Source organism: Neofelis nebulosa, chromosome 12 (genome assembly GCF_028018385.1).
Source record: "Neofelis nebulosa isolate mNeoNeb1 chromosome 12, mNeoNeb1.pri, whole genome shotgun sequence".
Classification (NCBI taxonomy): domain Eukaryota; kingdom Metazoa; phylum Chordata; class Mammalia; order Carnivora; family Felidae; genus Neofelis; species Neofelis nebulosa.
This window is the reverse complement of record NC_080793.1, coordinates 36,910,028-36,930,964: the sequence shown is the minus strand read 5'-3', so window position 1 is coordinate 36,930,964 and position 20,937 is coordinate 36,910,028. Positions and strand designations below refer to the sequence as shown.

The 20,937-nt window shown below is 42.1% G+C and overlaps 1 protein-coding gene across 11 annotated transcripts in view; it reads right to left on the bottom strand.

The window, feature by feature from the left end:
• Positions 1–5,778: 5,778 nt before the first annotated feature.
• The window catches only part of GNE (glucosamine (UDP-N-acetyl)-2-epimerase/N-acetylmannosamine kinase), a 72,845-nt gene continuing 57,686 nt past the window's right edge, over positions 5,779–20,937 (bottom strand). For 8 of the 11 annotated variants that reach the window (XM_058694913.1, XM_058694909.1, XM_058694917.1 and 5 more), the window contains 4 exons: positions 19,922–20,143; positions 17,845–18,027; positions 8,733–8,849; positions 5,779–7,511 (listed from right to left, as the gene is read on the bottom strand). In XM_058694913.1, the coding sequence (XP_058550896.1) occupies positions 7,276–7,511; positions 8,733–8,849; positions 17,845–18,027; positions 19,922–20,143 (758 nt within the window). In that variant the 3' untranslated portion in view covers positions 5,779–7,275. The remainder of the gene's footprint in view (positions 7,512–8,732; positions 8,850–17,844; positions 18,028–19,921; positions 20,144–20,937) is intronic. The other 3 variants (XM_058694907.1, XM_058694912.1, XM_058694916.1) reach the window with 3 other exon arrangements.

Here is a 20,937-nt window from a genome sequence, read left to right as displayed (position 1 = left end):
GGGTTTCATAAAAAGGAGGGAGTTTGGTCCATGGACTCAGTAGAGTGTTCAACATTTAGTTTCAAACTTCTTTCTTTGGACCACTTTGCTTTTTATGTCAAATTTTAAATGTTAACATAGTATTGGAAGTCCTAGCCAGAGCAATTAGGCAAGCAAAAGGCACCCAAATTGTCAGTTTTTGCAGATAAAATGACATATCGAAAACCCCAAAGACCAAAAACTGTTGGAACTAATAAATTCAGTAAAGTTGCAGAACACAAAATCAATACACAGGAATCTTGCATTTCTGTACACTAATAACAAACTACCAGAAAGAGAAATTAAAATAATCCCATTTATAAAACAGCATCAAAAACAAAATACCCAGGGATTTTTAAACAAAAACATGAAAGACCTGTACACTGAAAACTGACATAAATGAAACTGCAGACAAATAAATGGAAAGATACTCCATGCTTAGGGATTGGACAAATGTTGTTAAAATGTTCACACTACCCAAAGCAACCTACAGATTCAATGCAATCTCTCAAAATTCCAATGGCATTTTTAAAAAACAACCCTAAAATTTGTATGGGACCCCGAAAGACTCCAAACAGCCAACACAATCTTGAGAAAGAACAAAGCTGGAGGCCTCATGCTCCTTAATTTCAAACTATATTATTACAAAGCTATAGTAATCGAGTATTGGCATAAATACAGACCTAGATTAATGGCACAGAATAGCCTAGAAATAAACCAATGAATGTATGGTCAGTTAATTTACGACAAAGGAGACAAGAATATATAATCAAGAAAAGACAGTGTATTCCATAACTGCTGTTGGGAAAATTAGGTCACTTATCTTACACCATACACAAAAGCTAGCTCAAAATGGATTAAAGAGTTGAATATAAGACATGAAACCAGTAGGCAATAAACTCCTTGACATCAGTCTTGGTGATTTTCTGAATCTGACACCAAATGCAAAAATGAAAAGTGGGACTACATTAAAATAAAAAGCTTGTGCACAAAGGAAGCCAACAAAATGAAAAGGCAACCTAATGAGTGGAAGAAAGTATTTGCAAATCATATCTGATAAGGGGTCAATCCAAAATATGTAAAAATTCCTACACCAGCAGAAAAACCAAACCCGATTGAAAAATGGGCAAAGGATTTGAACAGACATTTTTCCAAAGACATACAGATAGCCAACAGCTAGATGCATCGATGCTCAATATCCCTGATCATCAGGGAAATGAAAATCAAAACCACAGTGAGAATGGCTATTGTCAAAAAGACGGGGCACCGGGGGGGTGGCTCAGTCGGTTAAGCATCTGATTTCAGCTCAGGTCATGATATCACAATCCGTGAGTTCGAGCCCCGCGTCAGGCTCTGTGCTGACAGCTCAGAGCCTGGAGCCTACTTTGGATTCTGTGTCTCCCTCTCTCTCTGCCCCTCCCCTGCTCATGCTGTCTCTGTCTTAAAAATAAATAAAAACATTAAAAAAAAAAAAACGGTTGGGGAGAATGTGGAGAAAAGGGACTCCTTGTACTATGTTGGTAGGAGGCAAATTGGTGCAGCCACAGTGGAAAATGGTATGAAGTTTCCTCAAAGATTTAAAAATAGAACCAATGTATAGTTCAATTGCACTTCTGGGTATTTTAACAAAGAAAATGAAAAGACTAACTTGAAAAGATAAATGCACCCCTGTCTTCACTAGAGCATTATTTACAATAGCCAAGATCTGGAAACAACCTGAGTGTACATCAGTGGATAAATGGATAAAGAAAATCTGGTATCTACGTACACATACACGTACACACACACACACACACACACACACACACACACACATTATTCAACCATAAAAAACGAAATACTGCCATTTGTGACATGGATAGGCCTTGAGGGCAAAGTCAGAAAGACAAATACCATATGAAATTTCCACTTCTAAGTAGAATCTTTAAAAAAAAAAAAAAACTCCAAAACCATGCTCATAGAGAACAGGTAACACACTGGTGGTTGTCAGAGGTGCAGGATGGGGAAGGGGTTGGTGAAATGGCTGAAGGGAGTCAAAAGGTACAAATTTCCACTTATTAAGTGAGTCATGGGGAAGTAATGCACAGTGTGGCAACTATAGTTAATAATACAGGCCTACCGGGACTCCTGGGTAGCTCGGTCGATTGGGTGTCTGACTTCGGCTCAGGTCATGATGTCGCGGTGAGTTTGAGCTCTGTGTTGGGCTCCGTGCTGACATCTCAGAGCCTGGAGCCTGCTTCAGATTCTGTGTCTCCCTGTCTCTCGGTCCCTCCCCTACTAATGCTCTGTCTCCTCTCTCTCTCTCAAAAATAAACATAAAAAATAAATAAAATAAATAATACAGGCCTACCTTGTAGATATTGTAGGTTCAATTCCACACCACTGCAATAAAGGGAATACTGCAATAAAGTGAGTCAAGTGAATCTTCTGGTTCCCCAGTGCAAATAAATGTTTACATTATAATACTGTAGTCTGTTAAGCGTGCAGCAGCATTATGTCTAAAAACATACATATCTTAATTAAAAAATGCTTTATTGCTAAAAAATGCTAACCATCATCTTAGCTTTCAGTGAGTTGTAATCTTTTTCCTGGTGGAGGGTCCTGCCTCAATGTTGGTGGCTCCTGACTGATCAGGGTGGTGGGTGAAGGTTGATGTGGCTGTGGCAAGTTCTTAAAATAAGACGATGAATTTGCCACATTGACTGACTCTTCTTTTCACAATTTCTCTGTAGCATTTAAATGCCATTTGATATTCGCCCACAGAACTTCTTTTGAAATTGGAGTCAATTCTCAAACCCCACACTGCTTTATCAACTAAGTTTATGTAATTTCTAAATCCTTCGCTGTCATTTCAAGTCTTCACAGCATCTCCACCAGGAGTAGATTCCATCTCAAGAAACCACTTTCTTTGCTCATCCATAAGGAGCAACTCCTCATCCATTAAAATCTTATCATGACAGTAATAGCAATTCAGTCACATCTTCAGGCTCCACTTCTAATTCTAGTTCCCTTGCTATTTCCACCACATCTGCACTCACTTCCTCCACTGTAGTCTTGAACCCCTCAAAGTCATCCATTAGGGTTGAAATCAGCTTCTTCCAAACTCCTGTTAATGTTGATATTTTGACTCTTCCCATAAATCGTGAGTGTTCTTAATGGCATCAGACGTGGTGAATCCTTTCCAGAAGATTTTCAATTAACTTTGCCCAGATCCATCAAAGGAATCACTATATATGGCACTAGAGCCTGATGAAAGGTATTTCTTAAACAGTAAGACTTGAAAGTTGAAATGACTTCTCGACCCCTGGGCTGCAGAGTGGATGTTTTGTTAGCAGGCTTGAAAATAACATTAATGTCATTGTACCTCTCTATCAGAACTCTTTGGTGACCAGGTGCCTTGTCAACGAGCAGTGGTATTTTGAAAGGAATCTTTTTTTTTTCTGAGCAGTAGGCCTCAACAGTGGGCTTAAAATACTCAGCAAACCATGTTGTAAACAGATGTGCCGTCATCCAGGCTTTGTTCCATTTACAGAGCACAGAGTAGATTTAGCATAATTCTTAAATGCCCTAGGATTTTTGGAATGGTATGTGAATGAACACTGACTGGTTCCAACTTAAAGTCACCAGCTGCCTTAGCCCCTAATGAGAGTCAACCTATCGTTTGAAGTTTGAAGCCAGGAACTGACTTCTCCTCTCTAGCTATGAAAGTCCTAGAAGACGTCTTCTTCCAATATATGGCTGTTTTGTCTACATTGAAAATCTGTTGTCTCATGTAGCCGCCTCCGTTAATGATCTCAGCCGGCTCTTCTGGATAACTTGCTGCAGCCTCTACATCAGCACTTGCTGCTTCACCTTGCAACTTTATGTCACGGAGATGGCCTCTTTCCTTGAACCTCATGAAGCAACCTCTGCTAGCTTCCAACTTTTCTGCTGTAGTTTCCTCACCTCTCTCAGCCTTCACAGAATTAAAGAGAGTTAGGACCTTGCTGTGGATTAGGCTTTGGCTTAAGGAAATGTGGCTGGCTTGATCTTCTATCCAGACCACTGAAGCTTTCTCCATACCAATGATAAGGCTGTTTCGCCTTATCATATGTGTGCTCATTGGAGTAGCAAGTGAACTTTTCATTTCCTTCAGGAACTTTTCCTTTGCATTTACAACTTGGCTATCTGGCGTGAGAAGCATAGCTTCGGCCTGTCTCGGCTTTTGGCCTGCCCTTCTCACTCATTTCTAGCCTTTGAGTTAAAGTGAGAGATGTGTAACGTTTCCTTTTGTTTGAATACACAGAAGGCATTGTAGGGTTATTAACTGGCCTAATTTCAATATTGTGTCTCGGGGAATAGGGAGGTGTGAGGAGGGAGACAGATGGAGGAACGGCGAGTCCGTGGAGCAGTCAGAACACACATATTTCGGGGCACCTGGGTGGCTCAGTCGGTTAAGCGTCAGACTTCGGCTCAGGTCATGATCTCACGGTCCGTGAGTTCAAGCCCCGCGTCGGGCTCTGTGCTGACAGCTCAGAGCCTGGAGCCTGTTTCAGATTCTGTGTCTCCCTCTCTCTGACCCTCCCCCGTTCATGCTCTGTCTCTCTCTGTCTCAAAAATAAATAAACATTAACAACAAAAAAAAAAAATTAAAAAAAGAACACACATATTTCTTGGTTTAAGTTCACCATCTCATATGGGTGCAGCTTATGGTGCCCCCAAACACAACAGTAACATCACAGATCACCACAACAAATATAATAATGAAAAAGTTTGAAATACTGCAATCATTACCAACTAGTAACAGAGACACAAAGTGAGCAGATGCTGTTGGGAAAATGGTGCCAACAGATTTGTGTGACACAGGGTTGCCACAAACCTTCAATTTGTAAAAAAAAAACAAAAAAAACAAAAAAAACAAAAACAAAAAACAACAAAAAAAACAAAAAAGAAAAACCACATTATCTGTGAAGCGCAGTAAAATGAGGTACGCCTGTACCTCAAATACCATATATTTGAAAGTTGCTACAAGAGTCGATCTTAAAAGTTCTCATTACAAGAAAAAAAAGTTCTGTAGGTATGGTGATGGCTGTTAACTAGACTTACTGTGGTGATCATCTGCAATATATAAAAATATTATATAGCAGTACTCCATAGTATCAAAGATTTATTATTTGTTTGGTTAAGAAATCTGTATTAGATGCCTTAAGAAGTTACATGACCTTCAAAAAGTAAGCAGTGCAACAACCTAAATTTCTTCTGGGAAGGGATTTTAGCTAGACAGTTAATTAAGAAAACAAAATGCAAAAATGTTAGGATTTCCACAAAGAAATATATTTATTTTTTTTTTAGAATTTGGCTCAGAACAGTAACATACAAATATTTACACTAAAATAAATTAATATGTGATTTAACTGTCAGTAATAATTATGTTGGAATATATTAATTATCCTTTCTGTGAATTCAATAAAAACTAAGATTTGGTTTTAGATTTAGAACCATCCTTCCAAATATTTGGCATGAAGCCTGGTAGCAATGCAACCGTCTGGTGTCCAGAGCAGTTACAGATGTCGCCCAGGAACAACTGGTGTCCCTTCACAGGACACCACCTCACCCCAGACGCTGACGCCAAGCAGAACTAGCTTCCTTCCTAGGAATCACGGTGGAATTTTTCAACAATAACCAGGACCTGGAGATTATTTCAGGGCCAGTGGAGTTCCTGGAATCAGCCAACCTATCTATTCACATTAACCCACCAGGAAGGAAGTAGTTCAAATGCAATATTGATTCTTTCACACTTTATTTTGTATGCTAACACTGAAACAATAGAAACTTTCTGGTTGTCCTAAAATAAGAATCTGAAAAACATGCATATGCTTTCTTAGATCATCTGAAAGTACCCATAAAAACCTGTCACTAGACAAAATACTGTATTGGCAAAATGTCCACAGCAGAGAAGAATATTTGATTAAATTTATCACTGAGGAACAGCATCAAAGACAAATTGAGTCATCTGCTAATGAGACAGTCTTATTAAAGCTGTTGTTAGTCTGAACTAAATTAGGATATAGGTATCTTCTGCAAGGTTTTTATTTGAGGGGTTGTGTGGCTTAGCAGAAAAGCACAGATGGACCTGGGAGCAAATCCTGTTTCTGAGAGTCACTAGCCACACAGCTTTAGGTGCCATCACTTAAACGCGCCAAGACTTAATTTGCGGTTGTATAAAATGGAAATTAAAACACCTACCTCCCAGGTTGTGAGAATTTAGAATAACGTATATGGAGCACCTAGTTCAGAACCTGGCACACAGTAGGCACTTAATAAATGGTGGGTATTTGTATTTCTTCCAGGTTGAAATTGATAGCAAGAACCCTAGCCTTTGTATCTAGACACCAATGAAAGCACAAAATCATATTTCGCCAGAATCCAGATTCACAGATACGGGCTCCACAAACGCTGCCTTAGGAGATACTCCAGGGTCATACTCAACATTAGCATGAAAAGTTATTGAAGGGAGAGGTGTTTGTCCATAGCGAAGATCTTTTGGGGATGGTTAATCTCCTTTCAGAGGCTGTTAAGTCCTAGTGGCTTCTCAGCTGTCCTTAAGAAGATAAGGACAAGGTCACTTAAAGCCACTGTAATTCAGATCCCTAAAGTTGCTCAAGACTCTCCAAGAGTAGTAGCAAATAACATCTTTAAGCAAATGACATTTGGAGGTGACAGGTATGTCCAATGTCTTGATTGTGGTGATGGTTTCACAGGTATATACATATGTCAAAGCTTACCAAATTGTACACTTTTAAAAATATCTCAGTAAAGCTGTTTTTAAAAAAGTTTACTTTAGCCATTCACGGTGAGATTTCCTTCTGTTTCCTGACTGGATCCCTTTCTGCAATCTGAGTTTAAGGTCAGAGTAGGAAGGATTAATAATCCAAACTCCAGTTATCAAGGTCCCATCTCAAGCAAGGCCTGCAGGTCTAAGTGGTACGTCTGGTGAGCAGAGTCCTAAGGCTTCCTTGTCTACTATCACAGCTCCTTTGGCACAGAAAATTGTGACTGGTACTTACAGGGTTTGAGCTAAAATGACCCCAGAAAGAGCAGCATCTACCAAAACGGGTTGGGAAAAGTGACTTTGGAAGAGGAGACTAAAAGCAAAAACTTAACTGCTGAAGTCACCTGCTAAATACCAAATTTGCTTTGTAAGAAACGCTCATCTAAAAGACAACCTGATTCCACGAAGAAGTTCTGAGTCTTGGTCCATGTCCCCTCCCGGGAGGCCTAGCAGATCCTGCGAGTTGTGTAGTCCAAAACCATGCTGGCGGCACCGAGCAGGGCGGGATCCACCAAATCCGAAACTACCACGTCCACATCCTGAACCGAGGACAAGGCTTGCTGGCGGATGACATCTTTGACGATGTGGATGTAGTGACTGGCTAGGACTCCAGAGAGGATCACAAGGGAAGGATTTATAGTGTGGAGGATGTTCACAACCCCAAGACCCAAAGCCGTTCCAGCTACAAGAAAACAAAAATGAAAATAAGTCTCAAAGAGAGAGCCAAATCAAAAACACCAGAGGACAGTGGAAAGAGTCAGCAGCCCAGAATACTCACTACATTCATACTACATAAGAGAAAGTGGTACTTTTAAAGCTGTTTGTGACTTATTCTTTTTTTTAGGTTTATTAATTATTTTTTAATGTTTATTTTTGAGATGGGAGGCAGAGAGAGAGGGGTACAAAGAATCCAAAGCAGGCTTGTGCTGACAGCAGAGAGCCTGATGTGGGGCTCAAACTCATGAACCATGAGATCATGACTTAAGGTGAAGTTGGCCATTTAACTGACTGAGCCACCTGCTCCTATTGATTTTGAGAGGGGAAGCATACGCTTGAGTGGAGGAGGGGCAGAGAGAGAGAGAGAGAGAGAGAGAGAGAGAGAGAGAGAATATCCAAAGCAGACTCCTCACTGCCAATGCAGGCTCAAACTCACAAACTGTGAGATCATGACCTGAGCCAAATCAAGAGTCGGATGCTTAACCAACTGAGCCACCCAGGCGCCCTCATGATTTATTCTTAATAGAGAAAATGTTGTTATGCTTTGAAATTTAAAAAAAGCTAGATATGGTAATACTACACCATATGCTCTCAACTATGTTTAAAAAAAAAAAACTGGAAAAGACTGGAAGGGAATGCTAATAGTTGACTATCTCTGAAGAGTAAAACTTGAAGGGATACTTTTTCAATTTTTTTTAATGTTTATTTTTGAATGAGAGAGAAAGAGCACATGTGAGAGAGTGGGGGTGGGGCACAGAGAGAGGGAGACACAGAATCTGACACAGGCTCCAGGCTCTGAGCTGTCAGCACAGAGCCGGACGTGGGGCTTGAACTCACAAACAGTGAGATCATGACCTGAGCTGAAGTCGGACGCTCAACCGACTGAGCCACCCAGGCTCCCCAAAGGGATACTTTTTCCTACTCTCCTGTATTTCTCTAGATCTCCTATAAAATGAACAAGTAGTTTATTCATGGTTTTAAAACAAAACAAAAAACCTGTTTAATAAAGCAATGCTGCCAAATACCTTGAATGCCATTTCCTTTTTTTCACTCTCAGAAAGCAGGGAAAAACGGCCCTGAACACACATTCCAGAGCATTGGTCCCGAGGGGGGCTGGGTACGTGTCGGAGCCCTGGGCGGTCTGAGGGGCCCTCTAGGGCACAGCTGCCCAGAGCCACATGCTCACCTGTTCTCAAGATGCTCTGGGCCTTCACGTTGCCAAGTTTTGCGGCTTGGATGAGATGGACTGCACTCACGGCCTCGTCTTTTGGCACTGACATCCCTTCCACCAAGAGCAGGTCTTCTGTTAGAGAAGAGGCAAGAGGCAGCAGTCATCACTGGGCTGTGGCAGTCCTGCAGCAGGTTTCTTTTCACATTTGCAAAGCTTTTTATCACGCACAAATGTCCACATACATTTTCCAGAGGCTGCTGTCCTCTTGCCGTCTTGGTTAGCTATCATCCAGAACTTCCCCACCTGGAAAATCCTCAACTCCAACCACAGCCTCCTATCCGGCTCTCTAGTTTCTTTACTTCTCACCTCCACGTGAAACTGAGTCCTTAACGTGTTTTTTTCCCCAAATTATCAGACTCCTCTGTATTTATCTCCTTCCTTTATCCACCCCAGATGCAGGTCACATTACTGCGAGTGCCCCACGTTCCACGGCAGGGCCTGAAGAACTGACGCTGACAGGGGTTCTCAGTTGCTGGCGCTCGGCCACTACCAGCCGCACAACCCTGTCCACGTCACGCCACCTGCAGACCCTTCTTTTCTCTATAAAACGGGTAACACCATGTACCTTGGCAGGATTATGTGAGGAACTGAATGAGGTAACAGATATCAAGTACTTAGTTAAGTGCTGGCCAGAGTCAATGCTCACTAAACATGTCTATTATCTATAGTCCTGGTCTTTTCTGCCCCTCACCCTGCCCGTCATCAACCCAGGTCAATCTGCCTCGTCTGCTGTCATACTTGTGTGCTGATGAGAGAAAATCCCAGCCATGCAGGCTGCCGCCTAGACCCCATCCAAGGATCTTCTCACAGCTGCCCCTGCCAGCGCTCTCCCGTTCCCCGCCCCCCCCCCCCGTGGCTCTTCTCAGTTTCCACCACCTCACACCTTATACCCCACCTCCTACCATAGGATTTCCGTCCTGCTGGCCTCTCTGCTAAAGGACACCAACAGGCAGCAGTCCCCTCACTTTTCTGCCCCCACCTATAAACACGGCTGTGTTTGCACACCTTCACTCATCCTTCCCCTCTCTTGGGCCCTCTGTCAAGGCCTTGCAGCTCATCTCCTACCCCTTGCCAGGAGCTTTATAGTAGGGACTCAACTGCCCTTTCCCTCCCACATTCTCAACCCTTGCTTCCATTCCTACTGTCTGCTTTCCACTAGCAGGTGCTCACAATTTCCATGTCCTCAAAGCACTTCTTCCCTCTCAGCGTAGTCAAGTTTCTGCTCCTGTGATTTGAATGTGCTCTTTCCTAAGACAGGCATTTGCCCTGATGGGGACCAAAACTGGTTCTTGGGGGTGGGGGTGGGGGGAGTTTATAAGCTTATTCTTCTTATACAAATAGTACATAAATACAAACAGATCAACAGATATATGGTATTAAAGTATTATGGGGGGGGGGGGAGGACTAAGAAAAGTCTGAACAGGCTCCTAAGGGGGGCTGAATGTAAAAAATGAGGTTGAAAAATAGTTTTCAGGGCTTCAAAGAGCGTCCTCATGGCCAAAATCAATACCTTTTTCTGATTTTCTCTCTCAAAAGCAGCACTTGACATTCCCAACTATTCCCTCCCTGAAGCACTCTCCCTTTTGGCTTCTGTGACTTTACCCATTCCTGGTTTTCCTTTCTGCCCATTAAACACTGTTTTGCAAGGTTCCACCTCTAACTCTTGCCTCACTCCAATCTCATTCAATTCAAAGGTTTAACTGCCACCTCAGCACTGATGATTCCCAAATCCCCACCTCTAGTCCTCTCTCCCGAGCACCAGACTCCTATAGCCAGGCTCTGCCTACACATCTCCACCCTATGTCCCATAAGCACCCAACCATCATCTTCTGCCACAACCTGCTCCTCCTTTCATATTCTCAACCCCCAGCTGTCCGACTAGAAAACAGGAAGTCACTCTAGAATTGTACTATTTAAAGCCACTCCATTTGGAGGGATTAAGGCAAAATGGCAGAGGAGTAAGGTGACTCCAAGCTTGCCTCCTCCCCCAAACTGCTAGATAAGTATCAAATCATTCTGAACACCTAAGAAATTGACCAGAAGTCTTAGAAGACAAAACTGCATGTCTACGAACAGAAAAAACAACCCATGCAAGGTAGGAACTGTGGAAGGTTGAGTCGTTGGAAGAAAAGAATGGCTGACACTGTGAAGGGGAGGGATCCCTGATCAGGGGGAGGGGAGATAAGAATGAAGAAAAAAAATAAAAGAGTGAAAATACATGCAGGGGACTACACAAAAAAAACTGTTCCCCAAAACCAATGATGGGGAAAAAGGAGAAGGTGGAGTGCAGAGTCTGAAGTTTTGGAGGTCAGTTCCCTCGAGGAAGCAGGGCAGAGCCCCGGAGCGGGCAGTGTGGTCTGAGGATCCCCTGGAGTGCATTTGGTAGAGGCGACATGGCCTCTCAAGCAGGCAAAAGCCCTGGTGGGTACCACTGAGCTGCCCCATTCACCAGTACAGAAACAAAGATGCTGGCTGCGTGTTGCAATTTACCATAAACTCTAAGCCACTGCTGCTGCACAGTCGCGCAACTGTTGCTTAGGACAAGCTGGCACCAGCCACAGTGCAGCAAAATGCTGTCCCACAGGATTCAATGCAGGTCCCAAGACGCAGGGGTCTCTGAAGTGTGGGGTTTTGAAACACAGCTGTGTCTGAGATAAAACCCAGGAGGGTGGCACCATATGGCAGGTGGACAGCGCAGACACAGGGTGAATGAAGGTGGGGAGCTGACAGAATCTGGGGACACAGGAGGATGACTGATTGCACATCTGTGGGGCACAAACTTCCCTCTCTGGAGACTACAGAGTGGGGTGAAGCCATTTCACCCCTAGCCCATCAGCACTGATCAACCTCAGTGAGCTAAACAGCACCACCAAGTAGAGAATGGAGCCACCAAGTGGAGAACAGAGCCAATACACCAAGCCCGCCCCCTTGCACCCTCCAGGCACATCTCTGGTAGAGCAAGTTAGCCTGAGAATCAAAGTAGTAGGCCCCTCCACCAGAAGACCAACACAAACCGCTTCCATGCACTAGGTCTACAGATCATAGAATGCCGCAAAGCTTCAGCTCTAGGGGAAACAGGATCTAGCTTCCCTTGGGTTTTGTTTCTTTAATTCGTTTCTATATTTGTTTTTGTGTTTGTTTTTTTTCCTGGGATACAGAAAGCAAATTTTTTATTTTTTATTGTATTTTATTTTTTTTTAATTAAAAAAAAATTTTTTTTTTTTTACCTTTTCTTCATCTTTTTTCTTCTATAAAGCTTAAAGCTATACATCAAGGATCTAGCTTCCTTTATTATTTTTTAAATTCCATTTTATTATTATTTTTTCCCCTCCAAAATGACAAGATGGATGAATTCACCCCAAAAGAAAGAACAGGAAGAAATGACAGCCAGAGAATTAATCAACACAGATATAAGTAATATGTCTGAACTAGAATTTAAAACAACAATTATAAGGATTCTAGCTGGGCTTGACAAATGCTTAGAAGACTGTAGAGAATCCCTTACTGCAGAGATAAAAGCTAAAACCCAGTCAGGCTGAAATTAAAAATGCTATAACCAGGGGCGCCTGGGTGGCGCAGTCGGTTAAGCGTCCGACTTCAGCCAGGTCACGATCTCGCGGTCCGTGAGTTCGAGCCCCGCGTCAGGCTCTGGGCTGATGGCTCGGAGCCTGGAGCCTGTTTCCGATTCTGTGTCTCCCTCTCTCTCTGCCCCTCCCCCGTTCATGCTCTGTCTCTCTCTGTCCCAAAAATAAATAAAAAATGTTGAAAAAAAAAATTTTAAAAAAATAAAAATAAAAATGCTATAACCAAACTGCAAACCTGAATGGATGTCACAACAGTGAGAATGGATGAATCTGAGAAACGAATCAGTGATACAGAAGTTAAAATTATCGAAAATAATGAAGCTGAAAAGAAGAGGGAAGCAAAGATAATGGATCATGAAGGTAGACTTAGGAAACTCAGCAACTTATTAAAACGGAATAACATTCTTATCATAGGAGTCCCAGAAAATGAAGAGAGAGAAAGGAGCAGAATGTTTAGGTGAGCAAATTATAGCTGAAAACTTCCCTAATCTGGGGAAGCATGCAGACATCAAAATCCAAGAAGCACAGAGAAGTCTCATTACATTCAACAAAAGCTGGTCATCACCAAGGCATATCATAGTCAAATTCACCAAATACACAGACAAGGAAAGAGTCCTGAAAGCAGCAAGGGGAAAAAGTCCTTAACCTACAAAGGAAGACAGATCAGGTTCGCAGCAAATCTGCCCAGAGAAACTTGCCAGAAGGGAATAGCAGGATATATTCAACATGCTGAATGGGAAAAATATGTAGCCAAGAATACCTTATCCATCAAAGCTGTCATTCAGAATAGAAGGAGAGATAAAGAGTTTCCCCAAAAACTGAATGAATTTGTGACCCTAAGCCATTCCTTCAAGAAATATTAAGAGGGACTCTGGGGGGAAAAAAAAAAAAAGACCAAAAGCAATGAAGACTGGAAAGGAACAGAGAACATCATCAGAAACACCAACTTTACAGGTAACATAATGGCAGTAAACTCCTATCTTTCTTTCAATAACCACCCTGACTGTAAATGGACTAAATGCTCCAATCAAAAGATACAGGGTATCAGAATGGATACAAAAAACAAAAACAAGATCCATCTATAACCTGTCTATAGGAGACTCATTTTAGACCTAAAGACATCAGCAGATTCAAAGTGAGGTGATGGAGACCATCTATCATGATAATGGATACTAAAAGAAAGCTGGAATAGCCATACTTTTATCAGACAAACTAGATTTTAAACCAAAGACCGTAAAAAGAAATGAAGAAGGGCATTATATCATAATTAAGGAGTCTACCCATCAAGTTCTAATTGTAAATATTTATGCCAACCTGGGACACCCAAATCAATTACTAACAGACATAAAGAAACTCACTGATGAAATACAATACTAGTAGGGAGTTTTAACACCCCACTTATACCAATTTACAGATTAAGCAGAAAATCAACAAGGAAACAATGGCTTTGAATGATACACTGAACCAGATGGACTTAACACATATATTCAGAACATTTGATCCTAAAGCAGAATACACATTCTTTTAGAGTACACACGGAATATTCTCCAGAATAGATCATATACTGGGTCACAAATCAGCCCTTAAAAGACTGAGATCAACCATGCATATTTTGAGACCACAACGCTATGAAACTTGAAGTCAACCACAAGAAAAAATTTGAAAAGACCACAAATACATGGAGGTTAAATAACATCACACTAAAGAATGAATGGGTTAATGAGGAAATTAAAGAAGAAATAAAAAAGTACATGGAAGCAAATGAAAATGAATACACGGCAGTCCAAAACCTTTGAGATGCAGCAAAGGCAGTCTTAAGAGGGAAGTATCTTGCAATACAGGCCTACCTCAAGAATCAAGAAAGGTCTCAAATACACAACCTAACGTTACACATAAGGGAGCTAGAAATGGGAAAATAAAGAAAGCCTAAAGCCAGCAGAACAAGGTAAATAATAAAGACAGAGCAGAAATAAATGATATAGAAACAAACAATGACAACAAAAAAGAAAAGAGCAACAAAACTAAGAGCTGGTTCTTTGAAAGAATAAAATTGATAACCTCCTAACCAGACTTGTCAAAAAGAAAAAAGAAAGGACCCAAATAAATAAAATCACAAATGAAAGGGGAGAGATCACTACCAACACCTCAGAAATACAATTATAAGAGAATATTATGAAAAATTATATGCCAACAAACTAGGCAATCATAAAGATGGACAAATTCCTAGAAACACGCAAACTACCAAAACTGAAACAGGAAGAAACAGAAAATTTAAACAGACTCATAATTAGCAAAGAAATGGAAACTGTAATCAAAAAACTCCCAACAAACAAAAGTCCAGGGCCAGATGGCTTCCCAGGGGAATTCTACCGTACCTTGAAAGAAGAGTTAATACCAGGGTGCCTGGGTGGTTCAGTAGGTTAAGCGTCTGACTCTTGATTTTGGCTCAGGTCATGATCTCACAGTTTGTGGGATTGAGCCCTCTGTCAGGCTCCATGCTATCATCATGGATTGGGATTCTCTCTTCCCCTCTCTCTGCTCCTCCCCAGCTTATGCATGCACGTTGTCTCAGAAATAAACAAACTTAAAAAAAAAAAAAAGTAGTAATACCTATTCTTCTCAAACTATTCCAAAAATCAGAAATGGAAGGAAAACTTCCAAACTAATTCTACAAGGCCAGCATTACCTTGATTCCAAAACCAGACAATGACCCCAATAAAAAGAATTACAGGCCAATATCCCTAATGAACATGGATGCAAAAATTCTCAACAAGATACTAGCAAATTGAATCCAACACTACATTAAAAGAATTATTTACCACAATCAAATGGGATTTTTTATTTCTGGGCTGCAGAGCTGGTTCAATATGTGCAAATCAATCAACGTGATACACCACATTGATAAAAGAAAGGATAAGAACCATATGATCCTCTCAATAGATGACAAAATACAGCATTCACTCTTGATAAAAACCCTCAACAAAGTAGGCATTGATGGAACATACCTCAACATCATAAAAGCTACATATGAAAGACCCACAGCTAATTAACCATTCTCAATGGGGAAAAACTGAGAGCCTTTCTCCTTGAGGAACAAGATAAGGATGTCCACTCTCACCATTACTATTTAACATAGTACCGGAAGTCTTAACCTCAGCAATCAGACAACAAAAAGGAATAAAACGCATCCAAATCAGCAAGGAAGAAGTCTACCTTTCACTATCTGCAGACGACATGATACTCTATGTAGAAAACCCAAAAGACTCCAGCAAAAAATTGCTAGAACTAACACATGAACTGAACAAAGTTGCAGGATATAAAATCAACATACAGAAATTGGTTGTATTTCTATACACCAAAAATGAAGCAGCAGAAAAAGAAATCAAAGAATCTATCCCATTTGCAATTGCACCAAAACCCATAAGATACCTAGCCAAAGAGGTAAAAGATCTGTACTCTTGAAAACTACAGAACACTTATGAAAGAAATTGAAGAGGACACAAAGAAATGGAAAAGCATTCCTTGCTCATGGATTGGAAGAAAAAACATTGTTAAAATGTCTATATTACCCAAAGCAATCTACACATTTAACACAATCTCCATCAAAATACCACCAGCATTTTTCACAGAGCTAGAACAAATAATCCTAAAATTTCTTTTTTTTTTTTTTTTAATTTTTGGGACAGAGAGAGACAGAGCATGAACGGGGGAGGGGCAGAGAGAGAGGGAGGGAGACACAGAATCGGAAACAGGCTCCAGGCTCCGAGCCATCAGCCCAGAGCCCGACGCGGGGCTCGAACTCACGGACTGCGAGATCGTGACCTGGCTGAAGTCGGACGCTTAACCGACTGCGCCACCCAGGCGCCCCAAATAATCCTAAAATTTCTACGGAATCATCCCTAATAGCCAAATCAATCCTGAAAAAAACAAAACTGGAGGCATCACGATTCTGGATTTCAAGCTATATTACAAAGCTGTAGTCATCCAGACAGTATGGTACTAGCATGAAAACAGAATAGAAAACCCAGAAATGGACCTACAACTATAGGGTCAACTAATCTTCAACAAAGCAGAAAAGAATATCCAATGGAAAAAAGACACTAAATTCTACTCCTAAAACCAATACTATACTGTATGTTAACTAGAATTTAAATAAAATTTTGAAAAATAAAGCCACTCCATTCAACTACTATTTTCCTCATAGAAAACAGAAAGTTACAGTGTAGTGAAGAGTCTAAAATTCAGATCTGACCATGCTTTTCCCCTAAAAGTTCTCAATGGCTTCATTAGCTGCTGGTCCTGGCCTCCCTCTTGCTACACTCTACCCTACCTTGCCCTTTATGTACCCACACCACTGTTTCTGTTTCCCAGGCTTGGAAGCATCCCTGGCTCATCCCAACTTGCCCTGCTAATTCTACTTACCCTCTCTCAACCTCCAGGCAGCACCCTAACACTCCCTTCCCCATATGAAGAGGGCAGGGAGAGAACGCTGGTGTCCTTCTATACGTCTACATTCCTTGGCCATCATTCGCAGTGCACTTGACACTATATTATAATGATATTAAATGACTCCTTTTTCTTAGGCTAGAAACCATCCTTTTATTAACATGTCCAGAAATAGCTTTAACTCAAATAGACTTCTCAGACTTCACAACTGTAGTATGTTAATCCATTTACTTCTTCATTAAAATGTGTATTAAGTTGGGGGATGGGGGGTGCCTGGGTGGCTCAGTTGGTTGAGCACCTGACTTCGGCTCAGGTCATGGTCTTGGAGTTTGTGGGTTCGAGCCCCGTGCTAGGCTCTGTGCTAACAAACAGCTCAGAGCCTGGAGCCTTCTTCAGATCCTGTATCTCTCTCTGTCTCTGTTTCTCTCTCTCCCTCTCCCCATCCCCCCCCCACCACCCCGGCTCATGCTATGCCTCTCTCAAAAATAAATACATGTTAAAAAAAATTTTTTTTAATGTGTATTAAGGGGGCACCTGGGCGGCTCAGTCGGTCAAACGTCCAACTTTGGCTCAGGTCATGATCTCACGGTTCACAAGTTTGAGCCCCACATCAGGCTCTGTGCTGAAAGCTCAGACCCTGGAGCCTGCTTCAGATCCTGTGTCTCTCTCTTTGCCCCTTCCCTGCTCACACTCTGTTTCTGTCCCAAAAATAAACAAACATTAAAAAAAGAAAGTTTTAAAAATGTGTATTAAGCACCCACCCTGTGCTAGAGGCCGAGGAAACAAAAATTTAAAAAATCCTCCCTGCTCTCCTGGAACTCAAGACCCTTGTTCACCCCCAGCATTGGAGAGGAAAGTGTTAATATGGGTCAAGACTAAGGGTACCTGGGAGTTTTAGTATGAGGAACCCCACCTTTTCTCCAGGAAGTGAGAAGGGTAGAAGTTCTGGCTTCAGTGTTCAGCTCTTTTTGGAATATGTACTTTGAAATACTTGTCTACAGTTTAGCTATTTAATCCCTCAGGAGAAAGAAACCAACCATCATGTAGCTTTTTTGCTTCCCTCTGCAAGGCCATTCCAGAGGCATATGCTTCAATACACCCATGACTTCCACAGGAACAATCAGGCCCATCCAGAGACACAACAAGGTGGCCAAGTTCTGCAGCACAGAAGGAGCTTCCATGGATCAATTCGTGCTGATGGATGATACCCCCGCCAATTCCTACAGTGAGAGACAATAATCAGTGAGGTGGCTCTTCCCCTGAAACAGAAAGCTGAAATATGGCAATGCCTCATGTGTTTAGCAAAGCTCTGGAATGTGAGATTCTTTATGATGCCCCTTTTCCTAAATAGCGGAAACTTACTATTAACACTTCACCTGGAAGCATTTTGGAGGAAAATCTATCTAGCAGATCCTCTGATGCTCTGTGTCGCACCTACGTGGCTCACTGTGATTTCAAGCACAGCTGTGGGGAACAGATCCATGCAGGCTCAGACTCACCGTGTGATGACAGTATACCACCTCAAGCTCACAATGCCTGTTCTTACCAAGGCCATCTCCAACACTAACGTTAGAGCCTAACTGTCCACGTGAGCACAGGGCATCCTCAACCAAGCAAGGTAAGAGCCAACAGATTTCAATGGACAATTCTGGATGATATTCCACAGGTTTCTTGGGAGGTTCTGGTAGATTTCAGCCCCCAATGCCCTCAAGGCAACTTGGATAACGGTTTTCCATCTACTCTGTTCTACTCTTCTCACTCCTTTACTCCTGTTTCTCAGGATCACCTCCAACATAAAATTCTCACACCTAAGTCCTCGTCTTGGGCTCTGCTGTGGGAGAAACCCAAGATAAGACCATCTTTCCCAAATGTATCGCACACCACCTTTCACACACCACTTTCTTCCTTAAACAGAGAATATTAAGATTTTGCCTCTTAATGCCACCATGTCCAAAAATCTATGATTCAATGATTATGAATGTCAATGACTCTTGTTACCAAGTTTAGGAGTTATTAAGGAGGAAAGCCTGAGAAGACTATTTTTAGAGCTCTCTTGCCATCAGTTACTTCCTGTGGCACCTACTCTTCAACTCCACCCTTCTAATTTGCAAATTACCTGCTCTGAACTAAGAAATGATATCCAAGCTTGCTAAAACTGTATCTGCAACTAAGAGAAGAAGGGCCTGAGCTTCAAGAGGAGGTAGCATAATTCAGAGTTTAAGAGCACACAAGTTTTGAAGTTACATATATCTGGGAAAAATGGTGGCTCAACCACTTACTAGCTCAGTCTGTTTTTCATTCCAAAAGTAGGACATCAGCAAAAATGGCAAAGTAGGCGACTCCAAAAGTCCATCCCTCCACTAAAGCAATGAATAAACTGGCAAAAACTCTCAGAACCAATTTTTTTTTGGAACTCTGGAAACTAACCACAGGTTTTGTAACAACCAGGGAATGCTTACTCAAGGAAAAAAAAAAACAACAACTGATTCTTAAGAGCTCCTTCTGGCATTTTCTGGTCCCACCACCCACTCCCCAGTTTGGTGGCCTTGAACCAGCCCACATCCTGCACAGAGACGGCAGTACTGGAAGAAGCAGGACCAACTTCATTCTCGAAAACCTGTGGTTGCTTGTTCTGACCTACTTGGCGGCTAGTGGAGGACCAACTCGAAGAGCTCAGCTCAGCTCACCTTTGTGTCACTGACCTCAGAACTCCCGTGGAGCTGGGGAGGCACTCAGGTGGCCTTTGTCAAAAACATTTAAAGGCAAAATATATTTATTCGTCTCTGCTGCCTAGGGCGACAGCTGACAGATGAGGCAAATAATATACTAACCAAGAAGACTGGGAGGCAAAGCTGGGAATGAGAAGCTTTGGGGAGTAAGAGCTTTGAACAGCTCTGACAAGTTCCTAGCAATCTGAGGTCCACACACATGCCCAGGGCAGGGCATATGCCCAGGAAAGACTGAGAAGGCCCTAAGCTCTCATGTGGGGCTCACCTCCTGGCTCTACTCAGGCAGAAAGTGAACACTAAAGCAGACTCACAAGCTGCCTGCTGGTGCTGAAGGCATGCCCCAACACCCATTCTAGCTCCTCAAACAACCTCTTACTCCTCTTACCTGTACCTGTGATAAGTGTCACAAAGTTTTCCAGGCCCTTTCCTTGGCCAAATTTCCTTTCCGCCAGGGCAGCACAATTGCCATCATTGTCCACCCACACAGGGAGATGCAAAGTGTCAGACAGGGGGGTCCTGAGGTCCACAGAGTTCCATTCTTGAATCAGTTTAGTTGAATGCAGCACAATTCCTTCCCGAGGATTTACCCGGCCACCCGTGGAAATACCTGAGCTCCACCACACACATAAGGAAAATAATTCTCATAAGCAACCTTAGAAAGTATGCCAACTTACTGGGTTTCAAACACAAATTAATTCACCCAAGATCTCCTAAGACAAGCATTACCAAAGATTGCAAGGAAATGTCAGGCAATTCTGAGCAAAATCTGTAGCTCCCCACCAATGTACGCATGACAATTACTGGGGTTCTAGGAAGTCTGCTTGGGGCCCACAGATAGGCCCTGGAGCCATCTGTACACAGAGCAGTGACTTGATGGTCAGTCATGCATCAGAACTTGGAAAACTCTGTATGTCAAAATGAACATTTCTTAACAAATCAGGAGACTATAGACGCTGGAGAGGATGTGGAGAAATGGGAACCCTCTTGCACTGTTGGTGGGAATGCAAACTGGTGCAGCCGCTCTGGAAAACAGTGTGGAGGTTCCTCAAAAAATTAAAAATAGACCTACCCTATGACCCAGCAGTAGCACTGCTAGGAATTTACCCAAGGGATACAGGAGTGCTGATGCATAGGGGCACGTGTACCCCAATGTTTATAGCAGCACTTTCAACAATAGCCAAATCATGGAAAGAGCCTAAATGTCCATCAACTGATGAATGGATAAAGAAATTGTGGTTTATATACATAGTGGAATACTACTTGGCAATGAGGAAGAATGAAATATGGCCTTTTGTAGCAACGTGGATGCAACTGGAGAGTGTGATGCTAAGTGAAATAAGCCATACAGAGAAAGACAGATACCATATGTTTTCACTCTTATGCGGATCCTGAGAAACTTAA